The sequence below is a fragment of the Manacus vitellinus genome, unplaced genomic scaffold, assembly GCF_001715985.3.
Source record: "Manacus vitellinus isolate BGI_N305 unplaced genomic scaffold, ASM171598v3 scaffold_32_pilon, whole genome shotgun sequence".
NCBI lineage: Eukaryota > Metazoa > Chordata > Aves > Passeriformes > Pipridae > Manacus > Manacus vitellinus.
Genome location: NW_021940460.1, coordinates 5,838,617 through 5,856,912, shown reverse-complemented (window position 1 = coordinate 5,856,912; position 18,296 = coordinate 5,838,617). Strand labels below are relative to the sequence as shown.

At 47.6% G+C, this 18,296-nt stretch overlaps 2 protein-coding genes and 2 non-coding genes across 4 annotated transcripts; all 4 read right to left on the bottom strand.

The window, feature by feature from the left end:
• Nucleotides 1-189: 189 nt before the first annotated feature.
• On the bottom strand, nt 190-4,485 carry SUMF2 (sulfatase modifying factor 2). The gene is made up of 8 exons (XM_008930413.3): nt 4,236-4,485; nt 2,835-2,949; nt 2,290-2,334; nt 1,927-2,077; nt 1,530-1,585; nt 1,089-1,173; nt 766-931; nt 190-413 (listed from the first exon to the last, which is right to left on the bottom strand). Exons 1-8 carry the CDS (start codon nt 4,370-4,372, stop codon nt 308-310), a joined length of 861 nt encoding a protein of 286 aa, XP_008928661.1. The 5' UTR covers nt 4,373-4,485; the 3' UTR covers nt 190-307.
• Nucleotides 4,486-5,469: 984 nt separating this feature from the next.
• On the bottom strand, nt 5,470-12,319 carry CCT6A (chaperonin containing TCP1 subunit 6A). Its single transcript, XM_018076680.2, has 14 exons — nt 12,150-12,319; nt 11,817-11,880; nt 10,694-10,828; nt 9,916-10,089; nt 9,717-9,820; nt 8,946-9,056; nt 8,287-8,446; nt 7,975-8,057; nt 7,471-7,567; nt 7,037-7,184; nt 6,592-6,725; nt 6,378-6,480; nt 5,995-6,067; nt 5,470-5,822 (listed from the first exon to the last, which is right to left on the bottom strand). The coding sequence occupies exons 1-14, from the start codon at nt 12,281-12,283 to the stop codon at nt 5,750-5,752; spliced, it is 1,593 nt and encodes a 530-aa protein (XP_017932169.1). The 5' UTR covers nt 12,284-12,319; the 3' UTR covers nt 5,470-5,749.
• On the bottom strand, nt 9,194-9,327 carry LOC112841187. The gene has a single exon (XR_003212813.1). It is a non-coding gene; the product is annotated as a small nucleolar RNA SNORA15 (small nucleolar RNA).
• Nucleotides 10,215-10,346, bottom strand: LOC112841188. The gene has a single exon (XR_003212814.1). It is a non-coding gene; the product is annotated as a small nucleolar RNA SNORA22 (small nucleolar RNA).
• Nucleotides 12,320-18,296: the final 5,977 nt, after the last annotated feature.

Sequence of the window (18,296 nt, the reverse complement as noted above, 5' to 3'; positions counted from 1 at the left end):
GTGTGGGGCTGGAGGTCAGAGAAGCTCTTGCCTGGTCCCACACACATGCACCCCTCTGCTTATTTAAAAAGGACACCAAAAGGAGAGCTGGAATATCCACCACACCAAATGGATACTAAAGACAAACCCCCCTGCCTGCCGTTCCCGGTCGCTGCTCCCGCCCAGACATCCCAGTGCCCAAAGGAGTTATAGCTGAAAGTATTTATTTTTAATTTTTTAAAACCATCAGGGTTTAATGGAATTGACAGCTGGGGGTTACTGATCATCTCCACAGGAGAAAATGCCTCAGGTCTTCCCAAGTGACCCCTCAGAGCTCGGGTTTGGTCCGGCTTTTCCAGGCTGTGACAGGCGGGATGTCGGCAGCGCAGCGGAAGCTGAGGTTGTCAGAGGCCGAGTCTGGTGTGTTCCCCATTCTCAACAGTGAAAAAGAAACCCCAAATTAACCCTTCCCAGTTAACACTTAGATCATTTAATGTGGCCTGCTGTAACAGACCAGAAACATCTTCCATTTCCCTTGAATGACTTCAAGAAAAGCATTTAATTCTAAATACCTGATGGAAAACACTCATGGTTTGAGAAGCAGTTTGGGCTGGATTTATAGCAGGAAAGTTTTAGCAGTATTTGTAGTGTGTTCTCCCAACTGCTTCTCAAAAAAAAACCTGAGTAGGAACAAATAATTATCTTTCAAAACAAACCTCCATTCCAAATAAAACCAGGCCAGAGGAAATCCCTGCAAGGCAGCACCTGGGCCTTGCCCAGACCTACCTGGTGGTAACACGAGCTCTGTGGTTGGCAGACCCATCTGCAGTGTCGATCCACGAGGCCCCTCTCAGGACCTGCATGTGCTGAGCCCCCTGCCTGGATGGCCTTCCCGGAGCCAGGAACTCCGACGCCGTCCACTCCCAGGTGTTCCCCAGCAGGTCGTAGAGCCCTGAGACAGGGATGGTTTTATGTCAGGATTACAAGAGCACATTTGTGAGGGCTGCAAAAGCACTTCGGGGTGTGAGGGGGGGGGCACAACATTCAAACCATTTTATAACAAGTGTTAATTTAGGAAGCAGATCCCCCAGAGCAGGAGGAGGATGTACCGTAGCTGTTCTGAGGGGGGAACGCTGTCACCGGTGAGGCGCCGTGATAACCGTCCTCAGCCGTGTCCACCCGCGGGAAATCGCCCTGGGGGAACAGACATCACTCCCAGCAAAGAACCACCACAGAAACAACACAAAATCTTGCTTTTCACGGCGCTGTGTCACACTTAAATTAGGCAAACAACATTCTGTTGCAAATTTACGCAGCATTTCTGGCCAAAGGTTCTCCCAAGACAACCCCCTTTTTCAAACAAATTTATGTATGAATTTTAAGAAGCACTGAAATCCTGCTCTCTCTAAAGGTATTTTGGACAACCCACCAGGAGCTGAGTTTCAGTACTCTGCAGTTAAGTCCCCAGTGCTCCCCAGCACCAGCAGCCAGTGCAGTGGTCAAGTTAACCACCACCCTCAGCGCAGATGGGATGATTTTTAGGATCTCACCTGCCACAGATTTGTACGGTTTGGCTGGAACTTGTTTCCCCAGGGATACAGCCTTTCTGCCAAGGAGGAAAAGACACCTGTTACTCCTGTGTCACTCCAGTTTTTAACCAGGCTTTTATGATTGGTTTTATAATTATATGAACAGGGCTTGTGGGTCTAATCCCTACAGACACTGCCAAGGAAGCGAGGAGAGATGGGAATCAGCAACATCTTAATTATTTACTTATTGTTATTATTATTAGACTCCCAGGCCAAACGAAGTGGTTTACCTCCTCCCCATCCTTTTTCTCCCCCCAGTTAACCTGTGAAAACACCCCAGGATGGAGGTTTGGATCTGATGGAACTAACACTACTCAATGCCTTGGTTTGGAAAAAGGTCAGAGCTTGTGGTACATACGCTCCAGTCCTCCCCTGGCAGCAAATTCCCACTCCTCCTCTGTCGGGAGCCTCTTCCCTTTCCAGGCACAGAAAGCCTGTGCATCGTTCCAGCTCACGTGCAGCACCGGGTAATCCAGCCTGTCCTTTATGCTGGAGCCAGGGCCTGAGGGCTGGGAAGAATTGCAGCAAGCAGATTTGAAATGATTGTACCAAATTTTCAATTAGAAGGGGACTGGGGGGGTGGAGGAGGTGAAGGGATGGAAAATGCAGCAGAGCTGCTATTTTTTCCCCCCCATTTTTGGCCGATAGGGTTCGGCACACGCTGACACACACACGAGCTCCCGGCACGGAGAGGATTCACCACAGCAGGTTTTTCACTCACCTGTCGCCAAAAAGCCTTTTCGATGGGCAGCCACCACGGGGCCGACTGGGGAAAGAAACACCACCAGATTAAAGGTGAACTGGTGACACCTGAACTGGTGACACCCCCTGACACCGTCCCACAGCAGCGTGTGTTAGTCTGGAAACGGGTCAAAGCCGCAGTTTGAGCTGGGTTATCACAGGCACTGGGATGGTGCTTTCCCACAGAGCAGAGGCATCTGATTTTAAGAGTGAAAATAGATCAAGAGGCTCGTGCTGGTTTAGTTTTTCTGTTCAAAGTTTGATTATTGAAGTACTTTGAGATGTGCTTTGCTCTGTCACAGCTCCCCGGAGCAGCTCTGACAGAGCATGTGAACAGAGGAGCACCAGGAATCAACCCCAGCTCAGCCTGGGGTTCAAAACCCTCTCAGGTTCAAAAGCAAAACCACCCCAGACTACAGAAAAACCCCTGAGAACAGCCAGGCCCTGCACTGAGAGGCACCTGCTCCTCAGTGGAAAAGCAAACCCATTGTCACTGAAACTCATCCCTGTGGGGTTTAGATTTACCTCCAGTTTTTGGGTGACTTTTTTTTTCAGCTCTTCGGACACGAAATCCTCAAAGACAAAGCTCCAGCCAAACGCTTCTGCTTCTGTTTTGTATTTCTTTTCTCTAACAAACTCCCTGGCATAAATACAACATGCTCAGGCTTCTGGGTAAGAAATCTTCAAGTGCTGCACCACCAAATACAGCAATGTGTGCATGCAGCAAGTTCAGAGCAAGGCAAAAGGTACATGACCCACAGACACCCCCCTGCTCCAGAGAGTCCTGGCTCCTCCCCAGCACAGTTCCATATGGATTGATATAGATTCAACAGAAAAACCATATAGATCTAACAGATAAAACCATTCAATATGCATCTGTTCACAGATCTGATCGTTTTTACCTGTGCAGGTAACATAAAAAGATGAACTCAGGTCTTCCATAACACGTAACAATTGCAGAGATTCTAAATCCCTTAAAAGCCAATAAAACCTGCAGCTGCTGTTGTAAATGCCCCCAAAATGCAAAAAAATGTCACATACTACTGAATAATCTCACTCTGCTTCTACACCATTTGTTTCCCCGTTGCCTAAGTTGCAATAATTGCCATTACTGGGCAGTTTCTGGTGCAAGGAAGTGTTTTTAACCAATGCCTTGCCAGGCAAGCAAAGGCATTTCCCCCTGTGCATTTATTAGTGCTCTGTACAAGGGCTTTGATAAAATTCATGGAGTGGTCTTGGTGTTTACAAATGGGAACCTGAAACCTGAAATAGAACGGCCCTATTAGTAAAAAAGAGGCACATACACAAAAAATACATGTGTCTGGAAGATGAGAAGTAGAGAAGCAGGAGGAAAAAAGGAGGAAGAAGAGAAAAGGAAGAAGAGAAGCAGAAAAAGAAGCAGAGAAGAAAAGGAAGAAAATGAAGAGAAAAGGAAGAAAATGAAGAGAAAAGAAGAAAATGAGAAGAAGAAAAGAAAAGGAAGAAGAGGAGAGGAGAAAAGAAGAAAACGAGGAGAAGAAGAAAAGGAAAGGAAGAAGAGGAGAGGAGAAAAGAAGAAAATGAGAAGAAGAAAAGGAAGAAGAGGAGAGGAAAAAGAAGAGGATAAAGAGGGGAAGAAGAAGAGGAAAAGGGGGATGAGGATGAGGAAAAGAGATGGAAGAGGAAAATAGGGGAAGAAGGAGAAAGAAAGAGGAGGAAAGGATTAAAAAAATGAAGGATGTTTGCAAGGTACACTGGTAAGATGCTTTGGCCTGCACTCGTAGGGTTATTTATTACTGACAGACACATTTTTTGGGAGCACCCAAGCGTTGGCTTTCAGACCGCAGGCACCAGCCCCAAACGAGCCGGCAGCCACACCCAGAGCAGCACCCTCCCCTCAGCCACCCGAGGCACCGAGGGCTCGCCCGGCAGAGCCTTCGCTCTCACCTGAAATCCCTGTTGGTGACGGGGTGTTTGTCGACAGCGAACGGCTTCACTGTCACCTCCCGGACGGGCCCCTCCTCGCCCCTCCTCTCCAGGGAGCTGGATCCCATCTGGAACGTCCCTCCGGGCAGCTGCACCATGCCTTCATCCTCTCCGGGAGCTGAAAGGGGAAGAGATTCGGCACGAGAAGTTCAGTTTTCAAGCGCAGCTCCTGCGGGAACACCCCTGGATGTTCGTGCTGGAGGGGGGTGCGCTGCAGCAGCGACTGCGAGCGGCGCTTCTACAGGTCTGGGTCTGGGGGGTTCGGTCACAAGGTTCAGAACATTCCAAGCCCCGTTTTCAGTGTTTGTCGGGCAGGGAGTGGCTCCCCTCGCGGGGGAGGACGGGCAGGGAGCTCGGTGGAGGGCAGGGTTAGGGGTCTCGGCTCTCAACCGCGCTGAGCCCCGCAGCACAGCAGGACCAGGAGCAGGAGCAGGAGCAGGAGCGGCCCCGCCGTCCCGGCCATCCCGGGGGATCCGACCCGGAGGTGCTGCGGGCTCGGGAAGCGCTTCCGGGCCCTGCCCCACGTGGATGGCCCGTTCTGTGAGAAAAGGGGCATTTCCTTCTCCAGCAACTGCAAACACAGAGGTTAAAACGCGTTTCGCCTTCTGGCACCGGGACCACTCGCAAACCCCTCCACCCAGGCATGCAAGGGGGGCTTCTCTTGGTGTTTGAGGGGTTTTTCTTGTGGTGGGTTATTGATTTTTAAGGTTTCTTTTATGGTCATTCAGCAGCCACGTTAACACAAAGCCTGTTAACACAAAGCAACACTGGGATTAGGAAAAATCCTTTAGGAGGGCAGGGGCCTGTTCCCCTCCCATAATCCCAATCTGAAACTGCAGCTCTGCCTAGACCTGCTCTAGCACTCATCCATAAATACATTAATGCATCAGTATCAGTGTTAAAAATTCACCCCTCTGTTGTGACAAGGGTGACAACCTTGGACAGGTCCTTCCTTCCACCCACTTCAACCCATTCTCCAGTAAGTGAACTCAGTTTGATTCATAAGCAAGTACAAAACTATTAAGTGATTGTCTTAATCCCAGGTCTGGTCCCACCCTATTCCCACAGCAGACCCTTGAGCAGTAGTTTGACAGCACTCCCAAGAGCAGGAATCAGGAATGCAGCCCATCACTGCTGGGAAGGCAGGAAGCAGAATGTTAGGAGGAGGTGAAGTTTGAAAGAACCAACACACATAAAGCACAGAACAGAACAGTTTATTGGGTAAAAATGAAAGCAACTGCAGCCGTACACTTCAGTGAAATCAAAAATAAATAACTCATTTTTAGAGCCAAATCTTTGATTAAGTTGATAATATTTTGAGTGGCCGTGTTTACCAAAGGGGCTGCCCCTTATGGCAGAGTGACTTCCATTGCTGGGAATCCACCAGGGCCAAGGATATGGCCATCAGGGGGATTCCTTGGAGACATTCCATGGGGCACAACTGGAGGTGCCACTGTCCCACCAGCAGATCCAACTCAGCCTTTCAGAGAGGACATCCCAGCTCGCATGATTTCATCCACCAGGAGAATGTTGCTGGCAATCACCGTGCTAGAAACAGTAAATAAATACTGTTAGAACTGCCATGTTGACATAGTTCAAGAAGACTCAGGTTTATTTTTGTGTTTCCAGGCAGCTTCCTCTATCAGGGATATCCCAGTTCCACATTATCATTTAAATGATCAGCCATTGCTGTTTCAAGTGGAAATCCTGTAACCCTTACCATGAATGGAGCAGCTGCTTTTTGACATTGTAATTATCCCAGATTCCAGCTGCTGCAGCCACCATTGGCTCCCCTACAACAGAAGCGAAACAATCTTTAAACACAGTTCACACAACAAAGTGAGACTTTCTGCTGACATCTGGTATCACTCAGTACCTCCAACAGTGTTACCCCGTGTTTTATCTTCACTACAAACCCTTAAATCAGAATGCACTGCAGTACAACACTCCCAACTGCAGCAACAGGACACCTGCCAAGGCTTTTGTGTAGCTTTTAATGGAAATGGGTAAAACTTTCTGCATTCAGAGCAACTTTGTTCTTCAGAGCTGAGCCAAGACGGGTTCTTTACTAGAGCATCACCCCATTGTTCAGGAAGTCCTTACCAGTGTTCAGATCCACCCCAGTGAGCTGCCCTGACTCCACGTGCTCCGTCTGAACCTTCACTAAGGTCTCCTGGGGATCGTACCCGGAGTTCTGAGCGAGAACCTGGGACAGAACAGACTCATCACTTCATGTTGTTAATTAAAGAGCCCTCCAGCAGAAAAAGCAATGGGTCTGCACGTGCTTTAATGTCAGTTTATTCAGGAACTTCTTTACCTTAGGAATGATGAGCAGAGCATCAGCAAAAGCCTGAACTCCAAGCTGGGCTCTTCCTTTCACGCTGGGTTTATGCTTAACAAGAGCATTAGCTACTGCCACCTCCAGTGCCCCTGCTCCTGGAACCACACACCCTGCAAGGGAAAGCGTGATATCAAACCAAAGCCCTATTCAAACAGTTCATTTTCAGTGCACTTTGATCTCTTCCTTCATTCTTAAAAAGACAGCTTGTACCTGAGCAGGTGAGTAATTACACAGTTGTAAACTACTTGTAAAGGACAAAGTGGCAGAGCTGTAACTGTAACTTCGAAACTACAAAGTGGCTGAGCTGTAACACTCAGTTTGGGCTCTGACTGCAGGGGTACCAAGGAGGGTGATACAGAATTCCCTAATTCTGCAGTGAGATTCCACTGGAGACCCTTCACATCCCCACCAGAGCACTCACCATCCTCGATGGCGTTCTTCACGGCTCGCAGCCCGTCCCTCACGGCGTCCTTGATCTGGGTCAGCGTGTGCTTGTTGGGGCCCCTGATCAGCAGGGTCACGGAGCGTGGGTTCTCACACTTCTCAATGAAGGTGTATTTCTCTTCACCCTGCGAGAAACAGGGTTGTGTATCCCTGTCAGGCACTTGCTTTATCCATTTGTACACTGAATAAAAAAACTGGATGCGTTCAGGTTCAGTTCTGCACTACCAGCACTTCGAGAAGTGGTGAGAACCAGTAGGATCTTTTTTTCTCTTTTTTTTTTTTTCAGTTTTACAGACAACACCAAGAAAATACACTATGACCAGAGCAAATACCCAGGCAGATGTTCACAGGGATGTGAAATACCACCAGCCTTTAATTCCATACCCCAGCACAGCTCTTGGTTGTACTCACCAGTGTGTACTCATAGACAAGCCCTGCGTGCCCCAGGCAGTCAGGAGTGAGATCCTCCACGGAGTTCATGGCAGTGCCACCACACGCCAGGGTCAGCCTGGCACAGAACACACACAGCTCAGCACTTGCTTTGTGGTCAGTAAAACCTGAAGTCACTAACATAAGGGCAGTATTTTAGCATGCACAACACACTTCCTAGGCCTGGAACAGTTTGCTTCTGTTCATCAAAGAGCTCTTCACAAAAATAAGTTTGTAGAATTAAGTCTCTTTTACATTTGAAGCATACTGAGAGCTCAAACTCCCCCATCCCTCAGTGTGCTGAACTGACCTTTGTACACACCTACAGTGTGTACAAACCACCCTGAGTTACACCAGGAGGAGCTGGACAGATTGAAGGGGACTTTTTAGTTTGAGTTCTTGACGTTGGATTTAAGCCAGACTTGACTCACTGTCCCAGTTTGGAAGAGGAGGTTATTTTACCCTCTCCTCTCCCCAGGAACTGACCTTTCCATGTTCCTCCTTTTAGCTCTCCGCAAAGCAACGATTCCTTCTTTTGCAAGTGCATCCAAGGAAAATGGGTCGATTCCCTGGAAATGAAGGAAGTGACCATCAGGATAAAGAAAAAGCTAAAAACACCCTCTCTCAGTCTGACACTAACGAGTCATTTCTTCCTCAGGGCTCACAGAGTATTTCAATTAGGAACTGTACACACAAATTCACAAGTACCAGCCTAAATTCAGCTATTTCTGTACCAAGTGAGTTCAAACAGCACATGGTGGCCAAGAAATCAATTTTTAGTTACACCCTTCATCTCACCTTCTGGTTGATCAAAACAAATCCTTTATCTGAATCGCCACAGACTTTTCTTTTCAAGTCTATGATTTTGTTCACTCTGTCTTCAATGAACTTTCGTTCTGCTTTCACCAACTTCTCCCTCTCTTCAGCACTTTTATAGAAGAATCCAGAGCTCACCTCTCTGAAGGAGAAAAAACAAACCACTGAAGTAGTAAGAAAACTATCCTCTCTGCTGTAGAAACAAGCATGAGGGCTGATCTTTTCAGCAACATTCTGAAGATCTCAAATCAAAACAAACAAGACCCCCCCTCAACCCAAACTGCTCTTCCTGCTCTTTAGTTCAGAGCTTTTCCACTACAAGAAATAAGGCAGACACTTGAAACTAAGAGAACTCTGAAGTGTTTGCTGTAGAATATCCAATTATGCCCAAGAAAGGAAAGACTTTCAGCCTTTCCTCAATGAAACAACAAAATAAAAACCACTACAAAGCTCAGCCTCTCACAGACATTATTTCATCCACCAGCTTTCCCTTTCCCAAAGGGCTGCAGAAGGGGCATCACCTCTTCCCTTTCACCTTCCACACCTGTGCAGTCCTTTTGGCTGGGATTTAAGCACAGGTTAATGAAGAGTCATTAAGACATAAGCACTTCCTGCTCCTCACCTCGCTGCTGTGCACTTACGTTTTCTCATACTCCAGAGACACGTTGCAGGTAAGAATATAAGCATCTTCCACCCTTTTCCTCATGTCAGGATGGCGAGCACCATGATCCAGAACCAGCCCCCTGATCAGCCTGGAAGATTAAAAAAAACCATTTTGTGTGTCAATGGATGTGTAGGAAGATATGAATTCCATGGAAGTGCAGGCTAGTGAGAGAACTGCCAGAGCAACTGCTCCAACACGAAGTTGTGCTGGGAGTAAACAAGGATTATGTATTCCCCTTCCAAGGGCATGCCCATTCCCATAGGAAAAGCACACCAAGCAGAGTGAAAAAGGAATTTGCTCTGGCATGGTGTCTGACTGCATTAGCTACTGAGGAAAGCTAGTGCAGAATTCAGCCATGCCACTGAGGTAAATACAAAGCCTATGGAATATCCATCTAATTACCACAAAGCAGTTTCCATTTATCAAATGCTATTTTTTCATTTAACAGATACAAATCTAAAGAATAACCAAGCCACAGATGCAATTACTAAGGGAAAAATTCTTTCTGTTGTGTAAAAGCTTAAGCCAGTGTTGATCTTTGCTATTCAAAAATTTTATCAGGGAATGAAGTTCGGTGACTGATGAACCTCTGCTGCTAAAGTATTTATGGCTGAAATCTCTATTTCTGCCTTTCTTTCAGCCCTTTCCTAGTAATTTTTCCAGTGGTAGCCCAAGTTCTCCTAAAAAGAAACCAAACCCCCACAGACCACTCAAACCTCAGGGGAGCTCAAGGATACTCCTGACTCACGTTGTGTCAGTCTCTGATTTGTGCTTCATCTCCATGATTTCCACCATGTAGAGGTCAATGGGCTCATCTGGTTTTCTGACTGTCAGAACAGAATCTACGACAGCCTGGAACAGAAGGGGGGTGAAATGGTAACAATCCCAGCACTTTAATATCCCTGGAGCTCTTCACACAAAGAGGCAGAGCAGACCCCTGCACTCACCTCTGTCAGGATGTCAGCAAGCTCAGCATGAACTTTAGTACGGAGGGATGTTCTGGCAACATCTATGAGGGTCTCCCTGTCCATCTCCTTGGTCACTTTGACCTGCTCCAAAACTTCAAGTGCTTTTTCCTTTGCGATCTCAAATCCTTCTGCTACTATTCTAGGGTGCAAACCCTAATGCAAGGGAAGAGAAGTCATTAGACAGCTGAAGACAAAATGGTACTTTTACAGAAACAGAGCCTGTGGTTTCAATATTGCACGTAATGTAAAAGGTAGGGAATATGCATGCTGCAAAGATAAGGTGTTCTGTCCTTCTGAATACATATAAAAGGAATGCAAATCCTTTCAATGCAGAGGAAAAGTACAGATTATTCTAGCACAGAACTGAAACCAAGGGAACTACAAAGCACACTTGGGTGTTCACTGTGCAATAGGAATGTGTACTCATAACTTAAAATACCCAAAAGACCTGCCCTCGGGGAGGATCTCCTTTTTAACACCAAGAAGTGTTTTAACACAGATAAAACAAAGTAACAGAAGGTATCAGATAAAAACCTTATTAAAAGTTACAGTATCCACAATAAGTGGATTTGATTTTGAACAAGTCTTAAGTCATCCTCTCCAGCTTTTTCCCTTTTTACAACTTCTGTGGTGCACTCTCTTTAAGCAGAAATATCCATTTATGTTTCACTTGTATTAAACATTAAACAAAACAAGCTGCAGGGTCTCAGTGAAGCTTTTAACTCGCCCACCTACAACAGAAACACTGCATACACACCTCAGAAATATAGAGATCTGCCTGCTTTAGGAGCTCCCCAATGATCAGGACATTTGAGGTGGTGCCATCTCCGGTGATGTCATCTTGTGCTGTTGCTACTTTTGCTATCAAGGAGGCCGTGGGGTGTTGGATTTGCTAGACAAAAACAAGAAGCTGAGCAGGAAGTCTCACTGCACTGGCACACAAAGCAACAATCTGAGATCAGATAAAGAAAGTATTTAAAGACTTGGTGATGTTTTAATGGTTTATGTCAATTCAACATGTTTCAACTAATAACATCATTTAACAGCAACAGCTGTAAGTTGGTGGAATTTACCCTTTGTAACACTATTTCCCCCTTTAGATTATGCATCTATACACAAAATATTGAGTGCTCAGAGCCAAACTAGTCCTCAGCTCACTGTGAGCTTGACAGAGAAAGGATGCACCACCATCACATCCAAGCTGCTGCTGGCACTAAATCCACCGTGTTTAAAGCTAATTTAGCAATCTCTGCATCATCAGTGCTGTACACACCCTAATTTGTTTGGTATGTACTTGCTACTAACTTGCTGCTTCTTTGGTTGGTTATTTTACTCCTTATTATGAAACCAAAGAACATTCAATGAGTTTGTCTCTTTGCAGTTCCTCTGCTGAGCAGCACATTTGGTGCTGGAGCCGTGAGCACCGTGCCTGTCTGTCCACTCTCCACAGCCACCACAGGACTTCAGCTCACTTCGGGAAGTCAGTCTTTTGATGTAAGGCACACACACCTCACTTGGCATCACCAGAGGCTGATTAAAGGGTATTTTAACAGATTAGAAGCCCACAAACCTACAACAGTATCCACATTTGAAAAGCTCGGTGCTTAGTAACTGTACTACAGTGAGATAAAACCCAATGGGACTATTTATGGTGCCGTTTAGTTTTTTATCATTGTTTTCCTTACAGTACTACCTCTAGCATGAAAGAACTCATTTTAGTTCTTTCCCTTCCTCCCAAGGGACATTTTGCTCTCAGTGCACAGGGGCAAACACCACGGTGGTGGACGTGGTCCCCCCTCAGCCACAGGTACTCACTGGCACTGCCAGCAGGCTCCTGCCTCCCTAAATCCCCTCCCCGGCCAGGCTCATCAGCAGCTCACCATTTCCTGCAGCAGCACGTTGCCATCTTTGGTCAGCTTGATGTCTCCGGAGCCCGACACGAGCCTGCGTGGGGGACCCGCAGGGTGAGCGGCGCCTCGGCCCTGACACACGTGCGCGGCCAGGGCCCGCACGGCTCCCGCCCCACCCATCCATCCATCCACCCATCCATCCATTCATTCATCCACTCATCCACACATCCATCCATCCATTCATCCATCCCTTTGTTCCCCTCCGCACATCTCGCCCTCCCGAGCCTCTCCCCTCACGCCTCCCCTCAGCCCCGCGCGACCCCCCACCCCCCAACCCCGCCCGCGGCGGGAGGGCTCCCTCACATCTTCATGGTGCCTTTGGGGCCCAGGTTGGTCCTCAGCACATCCTGCAGCCCTCGGGCCGCGCTGATGTTCACGGCCAGCGCGGCCTGGGCGCGGGCCACCTCTGCCTTGGGATTGAGCGCCTTCACCGCCATGTTCCCCGCTCCGCTCTGCGCCGCGCGGGCGGGGCAGGACGGGCACGGGCAAACCCCGCCCCTTCTAGAAGTCTCCGGGCGCGCTCATTGGCCCCTCCGCCGCACCAGGAGCGTTTCTATTGGCTGCGGCCGCTTGTCGTCCGCCCGCCGCGGGAGGGCGCGGGGCGGAGTGGGTCAGGCGCGCGCTCATTGGCTCGCCGGAGTGCCGCCGCGTTCCTATTGGCTGTGGCGGCTGTCGCTCCGTCTGGCCCCGCCCCCGCGCCACCGCTGGAGAGACGGGGCCATGAAGGGCGGGCGGTCAGTGTGTCAGGGTGTCTGAAAGGTCTGGGTCATGCGGTTCTTAACCCGCCCTCTCATGTCACAGACACCCACGGCAGCCTTGCAGAGCTGTGGGAATAAATAATTGAACCCAGCGATTTAACATTAGACCGGTGGAATTAATAGTTAAGCGGATCGGATTAATAATCAGAATGGTTAAAATGCGAGGTTGAGGTTGATTAAAACTCGTCTTCTCATAACACAGAAGCTGCTGTGTGGGGCACCAGAGCCTGTACAGGCCCCAGCACAACCCCTGTACCCAGGGCATTTCTGGCCTGAACCCCTCACAGGGGTTCCAAGGATTGGGATGATCCTTCCCAAGGCCAGAGGTTTCCCTGCGGAAGAAAAACAGAAATACTGTCCAGGCAACCTTGATGGGTGCTGAAGGGTTTACCCTACGTGGCCTGTCAGGGCTCACACCTTGAGACACTGAAATATTTGTGTTTTCGGGCTATGAAATGGAGCACAATTGAGTTTCCCCAGGGAGGAGCCTGAGAAGAAGCTCCTGCCATGGTTCCTCACACCCCTGTGGGTACAGATTGCACCAGGTTTGGAAACCCCATTGCTCCATCTGGGCTTGTACCCCCAAACACCCATTGGAGCACCTGCCAACATCAGATGTGACACAACCCTCTTGTGATTTCAAGTATTGCGTAAAGAAGATGCCTGGCCCCAGAATAATCCTGTCCTGGCTGCAGAGTGTCAGGGACATCCAAGTCGTTCCTGGTGTTCCAGCTGCTCCAGAGGGTGCTGAACCACATCAAACAGGGACAACTGGCCCCCAGGCCAGGATTTTGTCAGTATTTGTTACAGAGAAGACAAAGACCCTTCCCCAGCTCTCACCCACCAGGTGTGATGCTGCCCAGAGAAGCTGTGGCTGCCCCGTGCCTGGAAGTGTCCAAGGCCAGGTTGGACAGGGCTTGGAGCAACCTGGGCTAGTGGAAGGTGTCCCTGCCCAGGGCAGGAGGTTGGAACTGGATGGTCTTTAAGGTCCCTTCCAACCTAAGCCATTCTGTGACTCTATGAAATCTCCCCCACTCCATCCCACTTTTTGCAGCAGGGAGCTCTGGATGCAGCCCTGGACACTGGGCAGTGATGCAACGAGCCAAACATGTTTTCATGCCACCTCCAGGAATAAAGTCTGAACCTGCTGCTGGGTCCAGTTTTGCTGCACAGGAGTCTTGGGGGAGCTTGATGGAAGCAGTGTCAAGTGTCAGGGCAGCTTCGCTGGGTTTGGTTGTTGGCTGTGGCACTTGCTTTGGGTGAGGATCTCAGTTTCCAGGCAAAGTGCCATGTTGTGCAGGACAGGAGGACTCCCATGCGTGGCCTGTCCGTCTGACTTGGCAGCTCTGGAAGGGACTAATATCCCTGGAGCTGCTCATATCCTTGGGGTGCTGGTTTTTAAAAGTTTTAGGTGGAGTTGGTGTTTGAACATCAGTCAACACAGGTTTGGATCCCTTTTGTTTACCTGAGCAGTGCGCATGTCTTGTGAAATATTTTAATGCTGACTCTAGTAGAGTGGCTGGGCTTTCTCTTCTGTTGTTGCAATCATTAAACATTAAACATTGCAAAATGCAGGGAATCTCACTTGGCATTCCGTTATTGGCTCTGGAACTCTGTTGAAGTTTTGTCTTCATTGGGATGCCGCTGGCCTGCTGAATCCATAATAAAACTAAATATCCAACCCAGCTCCGAGAGGGTGCAGTGGGAATATCTGAGGTGCCTGGATGCAATGTCCAGGTAAAACACTTGGATCCCCAGCTCTGCTCTCGATTCTGTAGCCCACAGGTAACACATAAATATTTTGCTGTTCTTGCTTCTCTGGTTTGTCATTTTTCTGCCTGTTCCTCTCAGGGCTGTTTTCAGCAGAGGGCAGCCTTGTCAAACCCATACTAGCAGGCTTGTTATATTTTATGTTTTCCTTGCTGATGCCTGTGGAAAGGCAGGAATTATCCATCCTAAGCACCTGTGCCTTGGGAGGCTGGCTGCTGGCAGGGATGTGGCCATTCCCCAGGCAGGTTCAGGTTTGTGAGGGGAATTATTACTGCAGGAAAAATTTAGTTGGAATTTTAGATGTTTTTAATGGGGAAAAAGAAAAAGGTGTTTTCAAAGACATTCTAATCCTTTATGCAGGTGGTCTCTGCTTTTTTGTAGGACCGGAGAGGTTCTGTAAAAGTCATGTACAAGAGTTGGGTGCTGTGCTTTTATCAGCAGTCACACATCCACAACCTGTGCTTTTCACTCCTGAACATCCTCCTAAAGCTTCCAAGCAGAGCTCTCTGTGTTTTTTTGCTGGATCACATGCCTGAGGATAGCTATTTCTCATGTGCATTTTCACATTAAATGCCCATTTTGCAGCATTTTTCAGCCATCAGGACAAGCTTTTCTTCCTTTTGTAGTCTGAGCTGTAGTTGTTGAATTGTTCTGTGTATTTGGTTTTAATGTCTAGCAAAAATACAGGGCAAATGCTTATTAGACTCAAATTGTCCTTTGAATTCAATGGATTACACCAGATTAGAATCAAAGTATTTAACTGAATTAAAACCAACACGTCTGTTAAACTAATCCAAATAAAGGAAATATCCTTCATGAAATATTCAGCAGCAATTCTCTTAGTCAAGCCATGCAGAGCTTATCTTGGCCAAAAACCCATCTGAGATTCTCAGTAAAAGCCATTTCCTTTTATCTTTATCAAGATCTGCTTTCCTTTAACCTCATTCACAGAAATGATTTCTAAATCTGCTTTAAACAACATACTGTCCTGCCACGATAAAGCTGACAAACAGGACCAGACTGAAGGGTGATTTGTGCCACTGGTGAATTTTGCAGCAAAGGGGCTTGGTCCCATTTTTTCCTGACACCAGAAGTTACTGACAGATGCTCCTGTCCCCAAATGGTCGTGTACTGAGAACTTCTGAAAGAAATATAAAGGAATACATGTGAGGAGAGGCACACAGGGTGATTGATTTTAATTAGTATGTGTAGTTTGGAGGGGCAATACTGCCTGGATGGCAAACGAGGTCATGCATGGAATGTGACTGGTGCATCCAGTGGTGCAGAACAGTCTGTCAAGATGGGCAGCAGTCACAGGACTCTTATCACAAGTGAACAAAAGTAGCTACATCAGCTAAATTCGGCTTTCTTGACCTCAGACAGCTTGTGGGTTGGCACTCTCCTGTTTCCTCACCAATACCCACAGCAGTGTCAGAGGGAAGCTCTTCTGTGGGATCCCAAACAGGAGCACAGGCAGGTTCTGCAGTTTTCCCATTGCTTTTGAGAACACTGCATTTGGGGACACAAAACAGAGCCTTGTTGTACACCGAAGTTTTCGTTTTGCTCTGTAGCTTTTGATGAGTTTTGATTTGATTTGTGGAACTTTGCACAGTGATGCTTAAGCCAAAAGGCAGCACTGAATCAGCTCGCAACCCTTTCATCTCTCCCTCAGCCAAAGAGAACAGTGTCCCTGCTTTGCCTCTGATTTCATGCCAAGAGAAATTCCTGACTGCCGCCTGTCGGAGCCGCTCCTCGGGCTCATCCCTGCGCTCAGACCCCTCTGGTTGTCCACGCCCATGGCACAGGATGAGGGGTGAGCGAGCTCCCCATCGTGCTGGGGTCTGGCCAAGCCGTGCCTACCCAAGCCGGGCCCGGCGGCTCCTCCCCCGACGTAGGAAGGTTACACCTCTCCTCCTTTCCCTGTCAGCGAACAGCTGGACTTCTCTGGTTACATGTGTGCAACCATTTCAAACAAACCACCCGGGCTGGCTTACTCAGCACGTTATCGGAGCGTGATTTACAAAATGCGGCTCCCGTCCAGCGCAGCCCGTGCCGAGCGTTTGTGCGACTGAAGGTCTCAGCTGATCCCTTCTTGTCCTGGGCAAGCCAAGAGGTTTGTTTGCAGCAGCAGCGGCGGCAGCCAGCTCAATACCGTAAGTCCCTGGGATCTTTTCTCTCAGTCCGTTTGGTTCTCAGCTCTGTAATGCTGTATTTTTTCTAGCAGAGGAAACGAAGGGTGTCCTGTGCCGGGGCCGTGCCCCGCGGGGCACAGCAGCAGCGTGGTGCCTGTTTTATAACAGCAGCATGAATGAATGATGCAATCGTGCAGGGGGGGAGCACCATCATTTTGTCAGGACAGGCGAGAGGGGATTGGAGAGCTGGGAGGTGTCTGTCAACATCCATCAGGTTCCTGCTGCCCCTTTGCAACTACTTTTCACAAGGTGCTTCGGTGAGTTCACTGTGAGGCACTGCTGTTCAGATAATAGTGCACGGCTACAAACAGCACATCCCTTGGACTGCACACAGGTTTGTATCACTGCCTTTACAAACTGAACAGAAAACAGCAGGTTAAGGACTGAATCTTTATATTCTCACCCTGAAAACCACTGCAACTCACAGTTGTGGGTGGATGGGTTGAACTTTTAAAACTTGCAGGGATATAACAGCCATGATTTGCTTAAATAAAACTAATCTGCTTAAATGTATCACTTTTTCTCTAAAGCTTGTTGTTAATTCTGAGAATCACCTCAGCACAGAAAAGCCGTCATTATATTATTCCTATTTTACAGACACAAGACTAGAAACAATGAGAATTAAATGGTTTGTTTAAACTAATACCATGGAAACACTCCTGGGAATGTTCTTAGAAGCAGAACCACTCCTGTAGTCAGAAAAGGTCCCCAAAAAAGTTTCAAGAACTATTTTCTCCAAATCCCTTATTCTAAGCTGCAGTTTCCCTTCAATGCAACAGAAACAGTTTAATGTGGTTGACCTTCTGTTGATGGCACTGCATGTTAACATTTCCCATGTTAAACGGGAAAGTGGATCAGAAACACCAGGGATTGTTTGCAAACAAGGATATTCCTGAGTGCTGGGTAATATTTCATTAAGATTCACTTAATCTTTATTCTTTCACAGCAATAAGTGTGAACAAAATGCAAAGTAGGAGCGTGGCAGCTCTTGTGAAAGCTGAAATGATAACAAGTGAGGTTTAGTCACAACGAGGATTTTGAGATCTTGTCAAGATCTCATTGAAATATTCCAGCCCCAGACACCTGCAGTTCTGAGCACCACTTTCTCCTTCCATTTACATTACATGTAGGTACTGAGGATGTCTCAGTTTTTCTCAGTGAGGCAAGTGCCCTTCCTTGAAGGGACAGCAGAGAGGATTTCAGTTGTTTTCCTTTGACATGTGGTCTTGCATAATTCCCATGTTTGCTTCTGTGACTCTGCATTATGACTCATTATGAAAGAGAATTATTTCTTGTGAAAATGCCTTTTTTTTTTTTCCCAGTACTTTGTAGTCTGGAGGCAAGGAGATCTCATGGGAATTCTGCTTTTCCCCTGTGAATTCCTTTTTCTCCATCTTTATCTCAAGTTTCACCCAACCTCCCTCCCTCTGTTGCTCTTATGTCTTCTCTAGTCAGTTCTTTGCTAATTGTTTCTTCTCTTGTTTCCAGCTTTTCCCCTCAATATTTTATGAGACCTGTTGAAATGTTTGCTGCTTGGATGCTTTACCAGCATGCAAATAATAGGCTAGGAATAAATTACCAATCTGAAATTCACTGGCAGCAAGATCAGAGATTCTCTACCCGTGTTTTTCATATGGAGACAGAACTCACTGTGAGAATTTCTTTTTTTCTTACTGTCTCAATAAAGTATTGACAGATTTAAGCAATCAGATGCCCTGTATTTCAGAGTA

Excerpts from the sequence above, each read along its gene's own strand:
- SUMF2 (XM_008930413.3), bottom strand. The coding sequence starts at position 4,372 with ATGGTGCAGCTGCCCGGAGGGACGTTCCAGATGGGATCCAGCTCCCTG. Across the intron at positions 1,586-1,926 it reads TGCCAGGGGAGGACTGGAGC|AAAGGCTGTATCCCTGGGGA; the intron begins GTATGTACCACA and ends CCTCCTTGGCAG. Across the intron at positions 414-765 it reads AGAGCTCGTGTTACCACCAG|AATGGGGAACACACCAGACT; the intron begins GTAGGTCTGGGC and ends TTCACTGTTGAG.
- CCT6A (XM_018076680.2), bottom strand. The coding sequence starts at position 12,283 with ATGGCGGTGAAGGCGCTCAATCCCAAGGCAGAGGTGGCCCGCGCCCAG. Across the intron at positions 8,447-8,945 it reads TCTCTGGAGTATGAGAAAAC|AGAGGTGAGCTCTGGATTCT; the intron begins GTAAGTGCACAG and ends TTTCTCCTTCAG. Across the intron at positions 7,185-7,470 it reads TTGTCTATGAGTACACACTG|GGTGAAGAGAAATACACCTT; the intron begins GTGAGTACAACC and ends TGTTTCTCGCAG.